General features: G+C 40.3%; 2 protein-coding genes across 15 annotated transcripts in view; one reads left to right on the forward strand and one right to left on the reverse strand.

Moving 5' to 3' along the window:
* ZRANB3 (zinc finger RANBP2-type containing 3) overlaps nucleotides 1–16,462 on the reverse strand; it is a 40,197-nt gene extending 23,735 nt beyond the window's left edge. Inside the window, exons 1-2 of one of the 3 annotated variants that reach the window (XM_039701119.1) lie at nucleotides 16,289–16,462; nucleotides 12,299–12,451 (exon numbers count right to left, since the gene is read on the reverse strand). In XM_039701119.1, the coding sequence (XP_039557053.1) occupies nucleotides 12,299–12,450 (152 nt within the window). In that variant the 5' untranslated portion in view covers nucleotide 12,451; nucleotides 16,289–16,462. Of the gene's footprint in view, nucleotides 1–12,298; nucleotides 12,452–16,256 lie in introns of those variants that run through there. The other 2 variants (XM_039701109.1, XM_039701136.1) reach the window with 2 other exon arrangements.
* Nucleotides 16,463–17,313: 851 nt separating this feature from the next.
* Nucleotides 17,314–21,350, forward strand: part of R3HDM1 (R3H domain containing 1) — a 79,315-nt gene continuing 75,278 nt past the window's right edge. For 7 of the 12 annotated variants that reach the window (XM_039700996.1, XM_039701054.1, XM_039701035.1 and 4 more), the window contains exon 1: nucleotides 17,315–17,457. The gene's annotated coding sequence lies outside the window, so the exon portion shown is untranslated. Of the gene's footprint in view, nucleotides 17,458–20,388; nucleotides 20,407–21,350 lie in introns of those variants that run through there. The other 5 variants (XM_039701025.1, XM_039701062.1, XM_039701069.1 and 2 more) reach the window with 3 other exon arrangements.

Consider the following 21,350-nt stretch of genomic DNA (forward strand, 5'->3'; position numbering starts at 1 on the left):
TGTTTTGAAATAGAAGCAGACACTCCCTCTCCCTCACCAATTGTACCAGCTAAAGTATTAGAAAATGAATTTGATTTTTTGCCCATTTTGGAGTCACTTGGCAATGCCACTCTGTGTAAAGACAATGACAACTCCAAGTCCCCAGTCATAAATAGCAAATTCTGTTCAACATATTTACATTTTGTAAACATTAAATGCCATCTTTGCCATGAATTTCTTAAAGGTATTTTAACCATTCTGTGATTCTATATGTACCTATTGCACTGTGTAACTCAAGCATAGTGATCCTTCCAGGAAAAGATTGGAAAGATCTTCCAGGACTTAGTGTCTTTAACAAAATTTAACACAACAGGATATAAACATTCTGTATTTTGATCCAGAAAAATCTTTCCAAGTAATACAGAACTGCTTTTTTAGTGGTAGCTACTCTGAAGTTAGTGTAGCTGGCCAAAAAAAGATAAAATGTTTGATATTTTCAGAACCACAGTATACTGCTCTTTGCTCACTCTGCCTGCCAGTATAAATTCTAGTGTCTACTAACTTCTGCAGTTTCGTTCAACTAAGGTAAAAGATTGATTCAAAATTAATTCTTATACAACTCCATTTTTGTAAGCAACAAACTATTTGCAATTGCTTTGCAACTTCCCCCTCCCCCAGCTGCTAGGGATGGAGCAAAGAAAACAAAGGAAGAAAATATAACAAAACAAAGCCCCCAAGACTGCACAGATTTACAACGGAATAAAAAGGCAGGAAGAGAATTATTTTTAGTGGCAACTCATGATTGTGGGGCCTTAATGTCTGTGATTTGCAGCTGGGCAAAGACATTTATTTGCAGACAACTAACACACAATTCTAATTTAAAAATAATGTCAGTTTTTGCTCAAAGACTGGGGTTTTTTTCCATTCAATACTCATTGTTAATTGCTTGAACTGAAGTTTACAAAACAAGCCTTTCTTTTTTGCAGATTCTTTGAGGCCAACTGCTTTCAGTACATTAATCATGTTTTTAAAAAGCACTTTGAGGCCTGAAATCAATTGGAATGCACAATAACCTACTGTTGCAGTAGTACTCCTTACACAACTGCAGCAAATGAGTAAGACTACAACTAACAGCTACAGAGCAGAGAGAGCTCAGGAATAAACCACAGGCCTTCTTCAGCAATAAAGATTATTTATTGTAGGAATATCAGAGCTGAAGTACAAATATAGCAATAACCAAGTTGCATCTGGTAGCAAGAAAATGTGGTAAAGAAGACAGGAATAAAAGTATTCCTTGCCAAGCCCCGCTGAAAATACAGTATTTGTTCAGCAAATCAACTTAAATTTTAGTAGAATTGCATAAATAGTGAAATGTTAATTATGCCAGTTCAAAGAAAGAGAAAAAGTGAGAATAGGTAAGATGCCATTGCACGGATAGGAATGAAAGTGTTCCTTGCCAACTTCTGCTGCAAATAGAGTATTTCTTAGTAAATCAACTGAAATTTTAGTAGAATTGCATAAATTGTGAAATGTTAATTATGCCAGTTCAAAGAAAGAGAAAAAGTGCGAATAGGTAAGATGCCATTGCACTACTCTTTGGCACAGGTGAACTATTTGAATGCTCCTTCTTCCCTTCAGGATAACAAGCAAAAATGAAGAAATTCAGATTTACAAATGACTCTGACAGTTAGAAACTGAATAGCAAATAAAAAACTACCAATTTTAAAAGGATGTCAACCACAGGAACATGTTTTCCATAAAGCTAGATTTCTTCATTACAGTGAAATGCAGCCACTTAAACATTGATGACTTCATCTGATTATAAACAAGAAATTGTTCTGCTTTTCTTCTTGCACTCATTTTCAGCCTGTACTCATAAAATCTTTGCTGCTATAGAGTATCTCCTGTTTTCATGTCTATTAACTTCCACTGATTATCTCCTTAAGTTAAACTTCTTATGTAGCAGCAACAAAGTTGATGATATTAAAATATTTATAGAAATTCATCATTTTGTTGCTGGTAAATGAAAGAAAGTACAAAGTAGCTGCCATCATAATAAAAACAATAATAATTTACCCATAATAACTCTGCAAACAGAAGTTACATTAAGTGATCAACACAGTTTTATGTTCCTCATTTCTGCAGTACCAGTAGAAACAGAGCCACAGAAACACCCCTATGCTTAAAGCTGGTTATCTCTGGTGATATTTTGCTAGTAAGTATTCCCTCTCTTCTCCTACCCAATTATGAAATTGCTTTGTCATAAGTAGTTGGGGTTTTCTTCCTGTACTTGCAATCCATCCACTTTTCAGCATTTAAAATTCGACCAGACACATCATAGATTGAGATCAATCAAGTGCACTAAATTGGTTTTAAAGCTCCAGTTACAGTTATCTGAATGTGTAAAGTCCTCTGTGATTATGCAGTTAGTGACATGAATCACTGCTTGGATCCACACTGCTCAGACTCAAATTCCTGAAGTGCTACAGTTTTTAAATTGCTAATTTATGCCAACTAATTAACATTATTGACACTCACACTTGACAAATTTTAACATGGCACACAAGACTGAGTTTATGATACAGGTAGGAGCTAATGGAAGTGGAAATGGAGGATATTCAATTTATTTTATGACATAATACATTTTAAAGCATTCATCTGTGTAGCTTTCACAATTTTAATGTAAGAATTCTAAAGATGTCTGCCTAATGTAGTTACAAAACATAAGAAGTCCAAATTATTTTCATAGGATTCTGGGGCAATGAAAAACACCTTAAAGAGGAGAGGAAAATCATGAAATGTCTCCAGTTTATAATCACAACAATTAGAATTGAAGTGTGAAGAACTTCTCCATCTTTATAGTCCACATCACACAGAACTTGCAAGATACCTAATAGTTGCACTAAGCTGCTATAAAGCAATACTTTACATAATCTTAAAAATATGCAGCCTGTATTTAAAACAAACTTCAGTATGTTCTACATTATTGCAGTCAGACAAGCTGCCAACATGGACATAAAGGTTCCATGCTGTCAAAAGCAGAAGAAACAGATCTTCAGCTACATTGAAGGGACAAATATGTATTTTTGTTTCACATATTTTGACTGCAAGAAGACAGACTTCTTGTTCTCTGAAGTTCAATTAGTCATTTCCTCTCAACTGGTAGTTACCCAATCTGAGCCTCATCATTCATGTCCCATCTGTTCATATGACACCTTAATAATAGCTCTATCCAAGAATATAAATCAGAGCTATGATACGCAGATTCATATCCTGTTAGAAGCTCAGCCCACATGGTCAAAAGTTTCAGAAAAGCATGGAAAAAATCATTTGAGATGTCTCACTTGCACTTGCTCTCAGCAGCAAAGTCCAACCATGCAAAAAGTACCAGTCAATGGCAAATTCTTTCAGACTCTTTTGCATTTCATCTTTAAATGTTCTCCTTCTTCAGAGTGAATCCTGTGGCTTGCGTTTGAATCTCTGTCCATTCATCAAGGAAATCTATTTTTTTCCTGGCAGAAAGCAGTAGAATCTCATTGGGATGCACTGCACATGCTGCTACAACCTTGCTACTATTCATAACCCTTTTGCAGTGTAGGGTTAGCAATGGCCTCCAGACACAGGAGGATCTTTCACAAATAGAAGGGAACCATCTTTGGGCCTCCACTAGACTGTAAGAGCCTCAGCATTTTGAGGTCTATTAGCCTGAAAATACAACTACATTTTTCTTTTATCATGCAAACACAAAGAGCTTTGAGTGAGGATGTACCCTGGTGAGTGAACATGCCTGCAGAGAGCAAGGTCTGCTGTGCTGGTGCACCATGGGTGCACACAGGTCCAAAACCTTACTGCTGTTCACTGAAGAGAACAAATGCAAGCACCTGAGGCTGTACACAAAGCCCAGCTTTCTCCTGGATACAGAGAATGCCATAGTTGAAGGGACCACCCAAAGCTGAATGAGTCAGAACCCCAGAACCAGACTTTCAGCACTATCAGAACAGGCTTGGTACTTCATACCTTGTAAAGGTACCAAGCACCAGGCAAAAAAGGTGCATTTATCCATTCTTACTACAGTAAATCTTGCAGAGAAACCAAGTCAAAAAACAGGTGAAGGAGCTAAGAAAGAAACCCAAAACTCCTGACAGAGCCCTCTGAAAGCTCTATCAGGAAAGCTCTGCCTCTAAGGACAGAAAGAATAATTTTTCAAACCTCAAAAAACACAGAAAGGGTTCCTGGTTGTGTTGATGTCGAGAAGATTGGAATCAGCTTTGCAAAGCAGAAGGACAAGCAGATCTTTAAAATTTTATGCAGATGAGTTCATTGGAGAAACAGAAGGAAACTGAGGCTAAGCTCATGTGGCATATGCCATAGAGCCATACAAAAATAGTCTGCATCAGAAGGTTAATGCTAACACAGTTTTATAAAATGAGTTTCAGGGAAGAACAAACATTTAAATGAAAATCATTTCTATTTCTGCGTGTCTGGGTTCCATTTGGGTCACCCCTTTGGAAATGTCAGCACTATTAACCATGCAAACAATACAGCTAAATTTTCTTCTATGAATTATGGCTATTGCAGTAAGGTATTTTTGTAATGAGAAAGAATTTCATTTTGAACCTTGCTCTTGGAGGAATATTGATTAACAACACACTGGAATTAAGGTCTCCACAACCAAGGATCCTACCAAGGCAAACAGCTGGTGTTAGAGGTTTCTTGTAACTACAGAAATATTTACATAATATCTTCTCTGGAGAGTTGTGCTTCCTTACACGGTAGACTAAGAACTAAAGGGGTACAGCAATCCAATACATCTGTTGCTTGCTTGTAAGGATAATTTAACTTCTTGATTGATTTTCAGCAGCTATTTATCCAGGAAAAACCACTAAGAACTGCAGGTAGCTTTTTCAGAACAAACTCCTTCCCTTTCAAATGCATTTTCCAAGGCAAACAGTCAAAGCTGTAGCACTTCATTTTTTAAAACACTGAAAAATTTTGTTACTACTCAAGCAAATTAAAGCTGTTTTTTGTTAATGCAGGCTTTGGAACATGTTGTACAGAGGAAGCTTGAATCTTTCTTTCACTGGTGTGGGTGTCCTGATATTCTTGGGATTCTCACCTACTCATGTGAGTCAGTTTTATATAACACTACAACATATAATTTACCTCCTACTCACAAGCCAACACTTCAGCACTAACATCTCAACCAAAGGTTATTTAAGGAATCTGAACTTAGAACATTTTTATATAAAACTGCGCAAGCAACCATTACATTTGTGTGTCAGTAATCACAGCACGCAGTCCTAAAACTAGAACAAAGAGAGCTGACTCCCTTGCAACAATGATCAAGGGTGTTGCACCAAAAAAATGCTCCAGAAGATTTAAGATAAATCTTACCCTTGCTCCTGAACTATACTAGGTATTTAAAAAACCCTAAGTAATAAAAGCCCAACCTTTGATTTAACATAAGATGCACTAAATTGCCACATCTGCATTGTTAATGATTCTAAAAAGGAGCACAGAGGAGAATTGTTGTGCTGTCTTATGCTTTTCTCCAACACTCCTCTACATGTGACTGAAAAACCCACCTAAAATGTTTCATTAGTATTTGAAAGCTCTCAGACCACGTGTTCTGGGATTTTAGCTTTGGAAAGATGTGTGGAATAACACATAACAAAGTGGTCAAGTTGAAGGTTAAGCTCAGACACATCAATAGGTTTTCAGAATATATTAACAGAACTGTTAGGTTAAAAAAACTTCCAGCCAAGAAGACACCAAACAGTGACACAGAAAACTCCTCATCTATTCAGTCACTGGCTTCAGAGACAAATGGGTTCAGCAGCTGAGTCAATGCAAGAAAACAGAATAACTGCAACTATTTTCAGCTACTGCTAATTGAGGCTGCAAATGTTAACCTTGCTGTTAACTGGCATGACTGAAATACCTGTGAGCAGCAGTTGCAGCCTTCTTTAGTGTGCAGGCTTTCAATGAAATGGAGATACTTATCACTACTTTCCAAAAAAACTCTGCAATCCCTGGGGATCTGGGGCACTTTTCCCTTGTGCCTATGTTCTTCCTCTCCTTCCAACCTGCATCAAGTCAGTCAGAATGTGACTCATTTAAGAGCTTATTTCTATTCACTCTCATTAAAGTGACTTGTCTCACACTCAGAACTGCTCCCTCCTCTTTGTCCTCCTGGGTGCTGTGGTTAAACACCAACTTCCCATCATGGATTCCCACACTGCAAACTTTCCCTACACACAGTTAACACCAATTTATTTCCCCTTTCCCCTCCCTCTATCGCTGCTGACAACCTACCACCCACACTTGTAATCTTTATCTCTCTTAGTTTTCCTCTTCCATTCCAACAAATTGTGCCCTGCATTTCTAAAATCTGCATTTTCTTCTCTATTCCTGCTGCTACAAGTCCACAAGTTCAAACCCAGGTAAATTCTCATATTTCTACCACTGAGTTTTTTCTGTTCTTAAGTCTTCTCTTTTTCTTTTTCACCCCACATAATTCCTCTCCTGAATTATATCCTAGATTCACTTACTGACAATGCATTTTTTGTTCTATTTGAATTGCTTCCCAGTTCCTCCAGCATCACTTCCAAACAAGCTTCCCTGGCTACGAAAGCTGTGCAGAATTTGGCTCAGTCTCTCATTCATACTTCCTGCATCTGAACCTCATTCTGTGAGCTAGCATCTTCATTTATTCATCCCTCTCTTCCTTGGCACTTCTCAAATGTGAGATGTACTCTGAATCATTACAAACCAACATCTTAAAAAAATGCAATCTTTCTTCAACCCTCAGAGCTGAAATGTATTAACTGTTTGATCCTCTCCATATTCACCAAATAGCAATCCCATTCTTGTTCCCCAGAGATTACTTCTGTGCTTTGTTCTCTAAGAAGGGAGATAACTGCTCACCTGTTATAATGCAGGTTTAAGGACTCACATTTATCACAAAATGGTAATAATTTTATACATTTGAGATGCTGAATATATTGGAATAAAAGATGATTTCTTTCTTACTCTAGCAGGAGACTTATGCCTTGTTTCAAACAGCTCTTTCAGGCTATCTAACCACAACCCACTGGGACTAAAGACTGAAATCAAAAGAAGTTACAATTATTTTTCTTCCAGTCTGATCTCTGATGTCAAGTTCTACAAATAATGGAGACTCGTTGGTGGTACTTGATGCTGCAAGCCACCAAGTACAAATTAAAATGTAATATTTGACTAAATTCTCATAGACATGTTAGAAAAAAAATGTAAAGGTAATTTCTTTTTCTAACGTGCAAATTTAACTGATTTGGCTTTTACTGAAGTCAGTGTGACTGGAAAAAAAAAATCAACAGTAGCCTGTAAAATATCTTTGTAAGTGCTAATTTAAACCATGTAGCTGATTCTGAAAAAAATTAGACAATGGTAAAAAGCAGACTGCATTTAATCACAACATCAACTTGCAGAAACTTATGACCTTTCAAACAAAGGACAGAAAAATTAGATGTAGACAGGAAGAGATATATAGACATGCAACTAGGCTTAGTGCTTGCAAATGGAATTGAAAGACAAATCTATTCTCTTATTCATAGCTACTATCAAAGATAAGAAACTGAAGAACAGAAATACACTGAAAGAGCAAATCAATCAGCAATCATGGATCAAAAATAGCAAAGATAAAAGCAAAGTAAAACAAAAGCTCTGCTAACATAAAAAGGCAATACAAGACAGAAAGCAACAATTGCATTGTACAGAAGGAGAAAGAAAGATTAATGGACAATGTAAAACCCAGAAGCAAACTCAGTATTGATGACAAAAATAAGAGTGAAAGTGAAAAATACTTACAGAAAAGTGTAAGACAAAAGGGCCTACTGCTCTAGCACAAACTAAAATGTGCATGGGAGTGCACAGACTGAACATATTTTCTCTTATTCCATCAGCTTCCAAAATGCAAAACTATAGCTTCCTTAGACACCCAACTCAAATGGAAATTATACCTTTCATACTACTCAATGGATAATACATCCTAGAAAGTTAAAGACATTTGTGTAGATATTTGCATAAGAAATTAAATAGGACTTATATCAGAAATTCCTTACCCTACAAAGGGCTGTGCCTGGGAATTCCAAACATTTCTATTTGCTTCCTGCCAAAGAGCTGCCATTGTTGTGGTCCAGCTGCTAAAGTCTCAGCAGACTGTATATGCTGTGCCTTTCTACTAAAGAATCTTCCAGCTGCGTTCATAAACTTTGAGGAAATTATGATTTGAAACTTTGAAATATTACAGAACTTTTTCTTACTCTAGATAGGGACTGCCTAACAAAACAATTGCCCTTGCATTAAAACTGATGCACTAAAACATTTGTTCTTAATGGCAGATGTGAACTCTGCACATCCTGATATTGCCATCCATGGTAATTTTCTTTTTTTTACTGTGTTTAACAGCATTGGGCCAGCATGTATGGGAAATTAAAAATCACATGCTCCTGAATATATAAGTTAATGTATTACCTCTCAAACTTATAGAGGAAATAAGACCACCCCAGTAAAACAGTTTGAGTTTTTGAGTTTTTTGAGTTACAATTATAATGGAAGTGTTTGTTTCATTGGTGGCAAATATCTCCAAGTCCTCTTTTGCATCCAGCTTAAACAAATTGTCCTGCCAACACACCAAGAAAGAAATATATCTGTGTGTCTGAAGGCATCTTTTACAGATACCATCTACAAGACAAGTGATGCTAAATAATGATGCTTGCAAATCACATGCTGACAGGTTTTATTACAAAATTTGATAAAGCATTTAGTGATATCCAGTAGCATGAGAGCTAAATTTCAAACAGCATGCCTCTTTAACAGTGTATTCAGGTGAACAAATTGTTTGTATTATAGACAGACATCATACACTTCTGTAAAGAGAGGATATAAAACAAGAATAGATGATAAAAAGAATTGTGACATTCCAAGTATGATATTACTGAACAGCAGCAGTAAAAATCAGTAATATTCAAAGAGAGATGTGAGCTCAAATGAGATTGAATACCATCCTTATCAACACTATCCAGTCACTTGCCCATATATCTCTGTATCTTGGATATTTTAGCCCAGCTTCCACTTCTTCCAGAGCATTGTACTTCAACACTGCCACCTCTTCACTAACACTGGTGACCCCCCAGTTTTACCCTGAGTTCTTAGGAAATGGGGATTTGTCCACATCTGCCCAAACATGACTAAGAAGCAGCAGAGAGCAGAGAATTGCTCACTTCCACTTCCCAAGAGCACACCCACATCTGACTCCAACAACCCTCAGGATTTCCTAAGCCTATTGCTAACAGGTCACATTCCTGGAAGGGACAAGTTGGTTGGTTTTTATTTAAGAGACAGTTTAAAGCACACACAAATAAATAAATAAATACATATTATTGCTTTTTTTTTAAAGTAACTTCCACCTTCACTGAAAGAAAATCACAAAAATGAAATAGTCTTCATGGATGTAAGTTGTGTGCACCCAGTTTTTCTGCCCATTAATGTTTGAGGCTACAAATAATGACTATAAATTATATCTATCCCTAGGCAGCCATTCCAAAGTGCATGTCTGAAGAATAATCTCCAGGAAGGAATAAGCAACCAGTCAGTTATTCACCTTTAAGGCATGTTTGTGAGATAAAAGGTGTGTTAGCTTATGTTGAAGCACACACTGTCTTGTTGGCTCTAGAGTTGTCATTTCCTAGAAAAGTGTTAGGCAATCTTTGTTAGATGAGATAATGCCTTTGGAGCATCTACTGGAAAAGCCTTTGATTCATTTACCAATGAATCAAAAATACAAATCACAACAGCATATTTATTTTATGCTTTGGGAAGAGACAAGGGAATTAATAGCTCACTCCCAGCCCCTTCCAGGCAAAAAAAAAAAGAGTTTGTTCTAATAATAAGTCCCTTTTCATGCTGGGTTCTTGTCTAATCTAAGATGATATTAATTGAATCTCTTCAGCCAGCACTTGCTCTACACTAGTTTCCTACCACTCCAGCAAAGCATGGATTAAGTAATGCCTGTGAAGGGAGTGCATAGCCTGAGGGAAGAAGAATGATGGGCAGGGATGCACATATTGCTCACTTCAAGTCCTATGCTTATGTATTTTTTAAAATTAGAAAAGACACTTCTACAGAAAATATACCACTGGGAATACTGAAAGAAGGTTTAAATCATTATGGAGTACACAAAAGGGAAAGACTTCTGTGAGGCAAGGGCTGACAAACTAATAAGAAAACTCAGCTACAAGCACCAGAGGCTCTTGTTCTCTGTTTTGGGACAGCAAGAGAAATAGATCTGCAAGAGCAAGGGACAGATTTAAAAAATACTCCTTGGAAAAGTTTGACTTAACACACTTTACTTTATATAGAAGCTGGCTGAGAGTGTGCACACAATTCCTCAATGTGACCCAGCTTACACATAGAATTTGCTGTGCCAAGCAGCAAGATCTCTTGCAATCATGATGAACATTTTTTCATATGCATGTCACATGAAAACCATCACTGCTGGGTTATGCAAAACTCTTGTTAGTGAAAGACTTAAAGAAAAAAAACTAATATAAACCCATAACCCTAATGAAAAAAATAGAATTCCTTCCATGACAGAGTCATTAGAATAGGTATTCCAAACCTTTATGAATACTTACTGCAGGCAATTGTTACTACTTCAACAAAAAGAAAAAAGAAACATATGATAAAAATTTATCCAGTCCTACAATGTAGCTGCTTCTCAAGGAACCTCCATATTATCCAATAGCCTGCAGAAGATGATGCCACTTTCAAAGACATCCATTAGCCTACACTAATTAAATGTGTAGTTTCTTTAATTTTAATGGCTTTTGCTAATTCACTATTTGTATACACAAATATACACCTCAATTGCATATTCTGTGGCAGACAAGGGCTTTGGATTTATTAAATTCAACTCTGACACAGGCTTTGCTGTCTATTCTACCCGAGTCTTACCTATCTATTAAAATTATATGCAGCCATTCTCAGTCTGTGCAGCAAGAAATGATATGGCTGCTGGTCATGAGCAGTTAATGCCAATTCAGCATAGAGCATATCAAATCTCAGGCTCTCATGTGAAGGGCTGGACTCATCTTTCTGTTCTGCCACTGAAACCAGCAGCATAAAACAGACGGTTTGTTCATTCCCTGAGACAGCAGTGCTTAAAGGGTTTTGACCAAAGCTAAAGAATCAAAGGAAAAAAAATGCAGAAATTTTAATTGATTAAAAGTTCCATGTAATTCCAAGAACTGCTGATAAAAATTTCCTTTCTAATTTTTCACCTTTAGAGGAAAAGATGCACATTTCTCTTCCCCTGAGAACAATCACAAACATCAGCAAGCAAGCCCCTTAGGCCCTAAGCCTCTCCTTCTCAGCAAGATGCTGAAATAATCAGGAACTAATTTCATCCATCTTTCCCACACAGGCTACAGTAATTCTATTTGTGCCAGAGCTCCCCAACATCCTTCCTTTCCAAAACAACAGCATACAGTGGTTTCACAGCTTTAGGCTGCAATTGCCCACATTTCCTAAAATTTATAAATGTGGAAATAGCATTTCCCCCTCTCCTTTTTGATCCTGTAACTCACTAACAGGCTCTTACTCAGCAAAACATTTCCAGCCTCTGCAATATAAACTGTGATTTTTGATTTACCAGGTACTTAACTGTTGAATGCCTACTCCTCAGCTGCTGCACTGGCTAACTGAGCACCCTGCAAGGCTTCTCCTGCTCTGCTGCTGCAGCTCAGAGCTCCAGAACACCCCGAGTACACTCCAGAATTGTACCAAATTTAAAATAGAAAACCACACAGATGCATCAGGATCTGTTAGTCATTCCCTTAACAGCTCTACCATGCCATCAAAAACTAAAGAATCAAACGTGAATTAACTTATTTTAGGAATTCTCCATTAACATAACAAAAATGATGGTCCTACTGATATCAATCTCCTTTCACAGGAGAACTTTGATACTACAACTCTCTTTTGCATAATGCATTATTAAACCTCTTCATCCTCTGTGGAAAAAACCTCCACAACTCATTTTAAACCACGTTACCTTACAGTTCTTGAAAGATTTCTGCAACATAACTCACCTAAAACTGCTGGTATTGAATAACCTTTGTAAAAAATAATGTTTACCTGAAGTAATTATTTTTAGCATCATATTCTTACTTACAACTATAGAAACATAAGTTTATGATTTTTCTATTTAATGTCTGCATAATTTATTTTCACATCAATTTTCAGCATGTGATACAGAAGTTGAATGCAGTAATCTTACCTGCCACTTCTCTGAAGTGCAAATATGATGCCCTTTTCCTGAAAAGGAAGCAGCTTCTTTCTCAGTCTTTCAGGTAGGAAGGACAGCTTAGAGTCAACATCCTCTAACTGAGAGGCTTTGAGGGAAGGTGTTTCCTGGAGAGCAGTGGCCATGCTGAACCAGAGGGAAACAAAAGAGAAATCAGATATCTTACCTACATGGCAGAATAGAGAATAAAGCTTGATGGAACAATACTCATCACTTTATCTTGAAATAATATCTACACAATTTTCCTCGAGTTTTGAGAATTCTCTCTGGAAAGCATAAGTTGTGCAGATGCTGGAGGAAGAGTCCCTCATCTCACTATCCATAAAATATTCTAAATATTCCAGGATGAAGAAGCCAGCATGTGTCTCTTGCTTTACACTATGAAATAATTATTTTAGCAAATACCCTGTTCATGAAAGGAAGTTATTTGCCATTCAAATCTAGCTTAGTCATGGACATGTACTTTGGGTACAGGATGAATTACAGACACATCTACCAGGACACATATCAGGCATTCAGGGGAATGTAAAGAAAACGCTGTGGATGAGCCTCCAGGGAAGTTCCATGACATTCTCATTGTGGAAGGATTGAACAGGGTAACACTGGAACTTCCAGGCATTCCTTCTTGGGCCTCCACTGCCACTTCTACAAAGAAGAGGTGTTCAACCACAAGCATTCTGACACACCATCCTGCTGGGCAATGAGGGAAGAATAGTGAATTTAAATTTGTAATACTGAACAACACACAAAAGTTGGGACACGAGCACTGTACTGACCGTGGCAATTTTGTCCCCCATTTTCCTAAGTGGAATCTTTGGTATAGCTTTACAGAAACAAGATTCCTATACCTTGGGCCTCTGGAACACTCAGCAGCAGATACAAGTACTGTGATGAGAACCAGGCTCTCTCATGCATGTCCACCACAGAGCTTTGCTTAACAGAAGATGGAAAGCCCCTGTGTGCCCAAGACAAGCATTTCCCAGAAAAAAAATCATAAAGCTCCAGTAAATAAATACCTGCTTCTGCTCTCAATTGAGAAAACATGAATGTTTCAATTCTAACTGTTGGGAAAATAACTATAATCACTTCAGTTCTGTCACAATATTTTCCACCGTGCATCTCTTTCCTTTAAAAGTTGATTAGGGTACGGTGACTGCTGGCAAACACAAACTAAAGACAAAAACTAAAACATTTCTGTAGAGCCACACAAGTCAACAATGCTGCAGGATTGGTGGGCCCAACAAAGCTGTTCAACACTCAGTTCTGAGATTCACCTCTCCAGAAAATTTGTGACTCATTTTCTTTGATAATTTTCCATTCTATAAATGCAGAGATAATGGTGTACTTGTGATCAGCTCCCTACATAGCTTGTTGTGAGTGACAATATGAGAATGAAATGTTAACATCATTAACTTTCTGTTGAACAAGATCATGACAAGATCCTTTCACTGAAACACTGAATAGGAACCATGTAGTTTCAGAAGCACAGATCTGAATTAGAGGAGGCACATGAGTCATCAGTACACAGCAATACTACAATGAAAAATGTTTCTGCATCAGTCATTAACAAGGTTAAAACTGACTTTGCAGATCTCAGAAAACAGCAAAACAGAAAGCACTAACTTCCAGATATGTACAAGTTTTTGTTTAGTTTTTTTCTCTAGGTGAATGATTGTATAAATGAATGGTGAATAATTACAGACTAAGTGAATAATTAAAGAACTCCACATGTGGTGAACAATGGCTATTAAAACAACATATACAATGACTGTGGCAATGGTGGTCATGTATGTTTTGAGCCAGTGTACTTATGTACACACTGTAATAATGTCAAGAAATAAAAACAGTCTGTTTTAAAAAATAATTTGGTCAGTGTAGCAGAAGACCAGTTTGTATCTGTTGTTCTAGTCATTGCAGATTTAGAAGATATAAAGGGAGAAAGACCAGTGCATGTATCCTCTAACTACAACTTTTCATGGCTTTTTCCTGTGTCCTTAATGTGCTGTAATACAGATCACATCGACCTTCCCACATCTCCAGATCACCAGTTCTGGAGATCCATTTTCTTTCAGATAAAACAGACCTAAAAGATTTTGTGTGGAGACCCAGCTTTTCATTCAGAGACTTGATTCAGCTGCACAAGTCTCTTCAGTTAAACTCAAACTCTAGAGTATTTACTCAAGTGTTTTAAAGGAAATCAGGGATGAAAAAGTTGAATTACTAAACTCAGTAACTATTAATCTAAAGTTGTTTAAGTATCTCAGGACTAGATAGTGGTAAATGATCCCAGCTTTTAAAAGCAGGGATGAGGAAGATTGGACCTACATCATGATTCACTCATAGGGCATAAAAAACTAGTAAAAAATTATGTGAATAACCCATGCACACCAGGATAAATGCTTTTATTGGGTGGGAGTCCCCAGATAATAGTGTTTTGTAAAAGTGATTCTCATTTTTCCAGTCTGATGAAGTTTTTTTGAAAGGGTTCTACAACAATGCATTTAAAAACTATTTGATGCAGTCCAATTCCCACTGCTTTTCAAAACTGAATTTAAACAGAGTAAATTTTATAAACATATTTGTACAGTAACTATAATTGCCAGGAAAACTTCTGAAAAACTCTCTCAAACTTCCAAGAAAACCGAGCTGCCATATTAAAAATTTGCCCTGAAACTTTTTTTGAAGTCAAGCAAGTAGACAGCTCATCCATGAGAGAAACAACATCAGCAGTACTTCCAAGTAATCTGCTCCAACTTCTATTGTGTTCAATCAATCATAAATGATCTGGAAAAGCCAGTAGTTACTGAGGAATAAGGGCAGTGCAAACAATAAAATAAAATTTGAAAATACTCAATGTTGAATTTCTTTCTAATCACTGCTGCTGCTATACTGCATTTCACTATAGGCCCTTATCCTTCCAGAGGCAGCAAATGAGACCCAGCTTGCTGAGGATATTAACCCTGGGGCAGTTTCTTTATTGGAAAGTTGGGTGCAAGACTGATGACAAGTTGAAGGACTACTTTAAGTTTTCCAATAGCTGTTTGTCAACACAAGCTGATTACATAATATAAACCCACTGCTTATTTTCACAGGCCACTAAGTATAGCCCTTTAATGCAGCTCAGCAACACGTGACTAAGACAAATGAGTCTTTCCACTAAGGGTTTTGCTTCATAAATTTCCTCTTGATGGACTTAACTGCTCCATGACTGCATGTTCAATAAAACTTAATAGGGAATTCAAGGCTCTAAGAACATCTGGGTTGACTGATTAATAAACAATTTCGCAGAATCACAGAATTGTGTTGGAAGGGACCTCTGGAGAGCATCCCATCCAACTCCTCTGCCAAGGGAGGGTCACCTGGATAACACAGGAACACATCCAGGTGCCTTTGGAATGTCTCTAAAGAAGGAAAATCCATGAGCTCCTTGGGCAGCTGCCCCAGTGCTCTGCCATCTTCGTAAAAAGTTCTCCCTCATGCTGAGGTGGAACTCCTGTTTCATTTTATGGCCGTTGCTCCTCATCCTGCTGATGGGCACCACTGAAAACAGTCTGGCACCATCCTGCTGGCACCCACCTTTGAGATGTTAATGTGCATTAATGAGTCCCCTCTCAGTCTTGCCTTCTCCAGGCCCAGCTCTCACAGTCTCTCCCCATAAGAGAGACGCTCCAGACCCCTCATCACCTTGTGGCCTCCGCTGGACCCTCTCTAGTAGCTCCTTGTCTTTCTTGTTCTGAGAAGCCACCAGTGGGATAACAAAGAATTGAAAATCTACCCATCAGAACAAGAGCAAGCAATCAGACGGAGCAAACGACACCACACAGTTCAGTTTTTCCAGCACAGGACAGTTTTTCCACAGGCCGCTGTACCGAGCTGGAGGGAAGCGCACACCTCAACACCTGCCTGGGGGCAAGTTTTTTATTTTACTTACGCACGTCCCTGCAGCTGCAATCGCAGAAGTACCTGAGCGCACCATGCGACGACCCAGCAGCAGCAACCGCAAGAAGTGAAACCTGTCACAAACGCGGGCTGGTGACAAACAGCAGTCACCCGGCAGCCGGCCCCGGGCTGGCGGCCGAGCCCGAGCGCGCCCCAGCCCGGGCAGCCCCTCAGGGGCGCGGGCTCCGCGCTCGAACGACCGCCGGGAAGTGACGCATGACCACAGGTCACGGACGGGAAGCGCTTTTGGGCCCGGGCACCGCTTTTCCCTTATTTTTTTGTCTTCCCCGTCCTTCTCGCCCCTGGCCCCGTTTCCCCAGGAGGGAGTTAAAAAATCATCTTCGCGCCCGGCCGTGCGGCGTGCCGGCCCCTGGTGCGCTGGAGCGGGCGGGCTGAGGGAGCAGGAGGGGCGGGAAGGGCGAAGCGGGGCTGGGAACGGAGGGAGGCGAGGATGGCGCTCTAAGGGCCGGGCTGGACGGGGCAGTGCCGCCGGCTCTCGAGGTTAGAAAGAACGGTGAAGGCCGGGGCGAGGAGCCAGGAGAGCGAGAGGGACAAGCCCCGACTACAGATCCCAGCCTGCCCCACCATGGTGCGGGCGCCGTGCGGCTGCGGGAGCGCTGGCGCGGGGACCCAGCGGAACCGGGGAGCTGCTGCTCGGGATACACCACACGACGGGACCAGGGGAGCAGCTGAGGTGTGGGTGAAGGGAAAGCGGCCGGGACACGGAGCGGAGGCCACTAAGATACCGCACTACCACAGCCGCGGGATCGCTCCGTCTGCCCGCGGCCATGGACTGCACGCAAGGGGCGGGCTTTGTGGTGCCGGTGCGCCGCTCTTACTGGTGCTCACGGTTGTCTATCAAGGCGGCCGTGCCCTCCGATTGGCCGCCGCCTTCCGGGCGGGCTCGGCTTCGCGTAAGCGCCGAGCGGCACCACTCCGCGGCAGCTCCGGGGGGAGGGTGCCGCGACGCTTATTGGTCCGCGGAGCTGTCCATCAGTAGCGTCCCGCGCAGCCATTGGAGGTTGGAGCCCGGGGGCGGGGCCTCTCTCCCCGCCGCGGCAGCAGCAGGAGGAACCCGAGCGGCGCTCGGCGCTGGGTTCGGCGCCCCTCGTGTGTGAGGAGCCGCCACCCTCCGGGCGCGGCGTCCCGGGAAGGAGCCCGGGAAGGAGCCCGGGAGGGAGCGCTCCGCCCCGGTGAGGAGCCCGCGATGCCGCCGGGGAAGGCGCTCCGGCGGGCGGGGGTCGCAGTGCGCTGAGGGAGGAGGGGGGGCCGCGGCCGCAGTGCGCAGAGCGGGGGCAGCGCTGAGGGAGGGGCGGCGCGGCCGCGGGGCCGGGGTGCAGCCCGGCCGGGGGTCACGGTCCCGCGGGGCCAGCCCGGCCCTTCCCTTCCCTAATATAGCCAGCGCTGGCCGGAGTGGGACACGGGGCTCTTCATCTATTATGTTTTCATTTTCTTAACGTTTCTGGCGCATGTTGGATAATTTTGCATGTGGGTATATCTACCATATTGTGGTATAAAGTGTAAGTAGACTTGAGAGAGAACTACGTCACGGCCTTTTTTTTACCGTCTCTTTTAAAAACGTTTTAAAATGAGTTTTCAGCACCGAAGAAAGGTTTCACTTTATGAGGAAGATGGAACGAGATGGAAAAAGAAGTGAGGAATAGCTGTTTGTTACACGGGGTCTGAGAATTATTCAGATTATTCACGTGAAGAGATTTGCACATCCTACGTGTTGATGGATTTGTGTGATGTCCATAGAAAGCTGGATTAGGAGGTGATGGAAAAAAACCAAAAAGAGTGGTGCTTAGGGTGCACTGGCACATAGTGCAGTCTGCCTTAGTGTTTGTTATCTTGGAGTGGTTTTGCTAATAGTCTTTAATTTTAAATTTTGATGCTCCCTTCTCACTGACCTGAAACCGAAGAGATCTTGTGTGCCCAAAGCAGGAGAGGGAATGTGTTGGGTTTTTTCTCTTGCAGTGTCTGACACTGGCCTTTTTCCACTGAGGTATTAACCTGCAGTTTTTAATGGGGTTGCTTTCTGTCTCATGTCTTGTCTTCCACAAGGAGTAATGTATTTGAGACATGCTCTTTGGCTGAATATTAAATAGCAATTTTACAGGGCAGTATGTCTTGTGAATGTTAGATTAGGAATATTTATTTACTATTGAAGTGAAAGGTAAAATGAAGTTCTGATTGTTTTTCAAAATGTTTTTTTTTTCAAATAATTTGCTATTCAGGAGAAGGAAATAGCAATGGAAACACATTTTCTTTGACAGTCTTCCATTGGCTTGGCATGCACCTGATATTAAGCCTTTGTTTTGCAGTAAGTACTGTGATGTCAAGGGTTTGAGTATTTTGTAGGAATTAAGTAACTTACTGCTTCTCAATTTACCGAAGTCCCAACGGCAAAAATAATGTTAAGACGTGTGTCCATTTAAATTTTGGAAGATCAAAAATGTGGTACTTGTAACTGCACTTCTTGGCCACTCTTTATTTTAGAAAACTGTAAATTGCTGTCAAGATCAACTAGTACTTTTCTCAGGAGTGAAAACAGATTTGACTAAATACCAGTAATTTTGAGGGGTGTGCAGTGTACTGGGTTAGGTTTGTCAGCAGTGCTCCAGAAACTATTTATTAAAGATGTGGGAAGGGTCAGCCACTACATCTGCTGCAGTGGTTGTCTGTATTTTAATTTTGTGTGTCTGTTAAGAGGAATAAAGGAAAGGTGGAGGAGACAGAGCAAAATAGTAGTACCATTCTCATCTTAAACACAATTCCACCTCAGCCTTTTTTCTTCTTTTAACTTAGGTTAAGTTTTTGGCTTTCATTTCTTCTCATATTTCAGTATATTTGCCTCACACCGAAGTCTTTATTTTGTATTGCTTGGTTAAAATCTGTCTGTGAAACAGCCTCAAACCAGCTGAATGGTTTAGGTCGAGTGCTCTAGGCTCAGCTCTGGGTGCAACACAAATGCCCTGGGTTTGGGGTTTATTCACTTAAAAGTCACTTTGCTACAGTGGCCTCTGTTAATTCAACTTCATGTCTTTGTATCGCCACTTCCACAATCTGCTTCTCCCCTGAGTTCATTTGACTAAGAGATGTAGCAACCACATGCATTTAAATACCTTTATGTGTTTAAAGTTTCGAGGTGCTGTATTCCAGGCTTTTAAAAGTAACTGATACAGTTGCATTTTTTGGACACTTTAGGGAAAATTTACCTTTTGCGACACCCTGTTCACTGAGTGAATTGTCAGGTAATGGAGCAATGTAAACCTCGAAATGGCTAACATGTGTCATACAGTCCATTTTATAAAGTTCTTTTAAATGTATTGACAGCATGGTTCAGATTCCGTGAGCTAGACGAGATGCTTCAACTTCTACTACCTGGCTAAAAACATGAATTAGTTGAAGTGATTTGCATCTGAAATTTTCAGCGTGCTCGAATTCTCATTTCGAAGATACAAAGAGAGTTAGGCAGTAGCCAGCACGGACGAAGTGCTGTAATTCATGGGTGTGACAGCTAAGCCTGGATAAAAACATGAACCACCTTGGGTGTCCTGATTAGTTGAAGTGATTTGCATCTGAAATTTTCAGCGTGCTCGAATTCTCATTTCGAAGATACAAAGAGAGTTAGGCAGTAGCCAGCACGGACGAAGTGCTGTAATTCATGGGTGTGACAGCTAAGGAGCTTTCCATAGGAGTGGGAAGATGTCCTGTAATCCTGCCACCACTGGGCTCGAGCACTGCAGAGGTGTTGAGCCCAGTCGGGCTTTCAGTGGCAGATTTCCCGTGTCCACCCCACCTAGGAACAGCCAGCTGGAAGTGTCCCCAGGGGGTTTTGTTAAACGCTGCATTCCACGTGGAGCCTTTTAGTGATGGAAAGAGGAGTCGTTTGGCAGTGCAAGACCAGAATAATGAGGTCATTCACACCGTATTCTTTAGGCGAGAAGAATCAACGTGAGTGCCTCAATGTGGTGCTTGCTCTGGCTGATAGGTAGCGTCTGTGGGAGCCCCTTAAAGCTGGGGTTATCTGGTTCTCCATGTATCCTCCTGACTTTTCTTGGAGGTGGTGGACAAATGTGCTGTATGGCAGTGTCGGGAGATTTTGGGAAGCGGTGTTGGAAAGCTCTTTCTGGGAGATGGTAAGTCAGCAACAATGATGATGAAATATTGTTGGGAAAATGGCACTTTGGGCCTGCCTATAATCTTATTTCGATTTCATTACTTGTTGAAGGAGTATTTTAGAGGAAATAATATCTGGAAACAGATTTATGAAGGGCAGCAGCCTTAATTACAGAACAGCCTGCACTGCTACTCTTGTGCATAAGTTAGTCTCCTGCAGTTTCATGTATGCATTATGAGAATCCTGTCAATGTGTCATTTTTTGACATGCACTTTTCTCCAATCTATAGAATTATGTTTCCAAATATATTTGGTTATTGCATGTTCAGATCCAGTCTGCTGAAGCAAAGTGTAGATTTGAGGTGGCTGTGGGATGCTTATTCCAGGGTTTCTTTTCTACTCCTTATCTTGGATCTCTGTAAGGAAATGGGGCATTACCTCTAAGCAGCCATTGGTTTCTGCATAAACAATTATATACTACATTGTTCACCTGTCTTTTTTCATCTGCTGCTGAATTTCTGTTCTTTACTCTCCTTCCCAAGATCAGTTCTTATTATTCTTTAATCTGTAACTTGAATTTGGGTATGAAATGGAATTCTGTCCCTTATTTAGCACTCTTAACTTTTCTGCCCCCTCCTCAGGTTTGTTAGCAAGTGTGTACTGCCGTGTATGAAAGATCTTTGTCCAGTCATGTACAGAATGGTCTGAAGGCTAAAGCTTGTCAGAACAAATGCCATAAATATCTTTAAAGCTGTGACTCTATAGCATAGCAGAGTTGCTCCTTCTTTTTGAAAGTATAGTTTTGGATAGCTTGCATCTCTGAGTCAAAAAATAACCTCTAAAATGCATAAAGATAGAAGATAACATAGCTGGATTTGGTTTAGCAAAAATCCAGTCCTGAGTTTTGTGCTTTTCTAGAAAATGTTCTTTATAATTGGTTTTCACTTAACCTGCCACAGTTGTT

The sequence above is a fragment of the Passer montanus genome, unplaced genomic scaffold, assembly GCF_014805655.1.
Source record: "Passer montanus isolate IOZ18808 unplaced genomic scaffold, ASM1480565v1 scaffold1, whole genome shotgun sequence".
Lineage (NCBI taxonomy): Eukaryota > Metazoa > Chordata > Aves > Passeriformes > Passeridae > Passer > Passer montanus.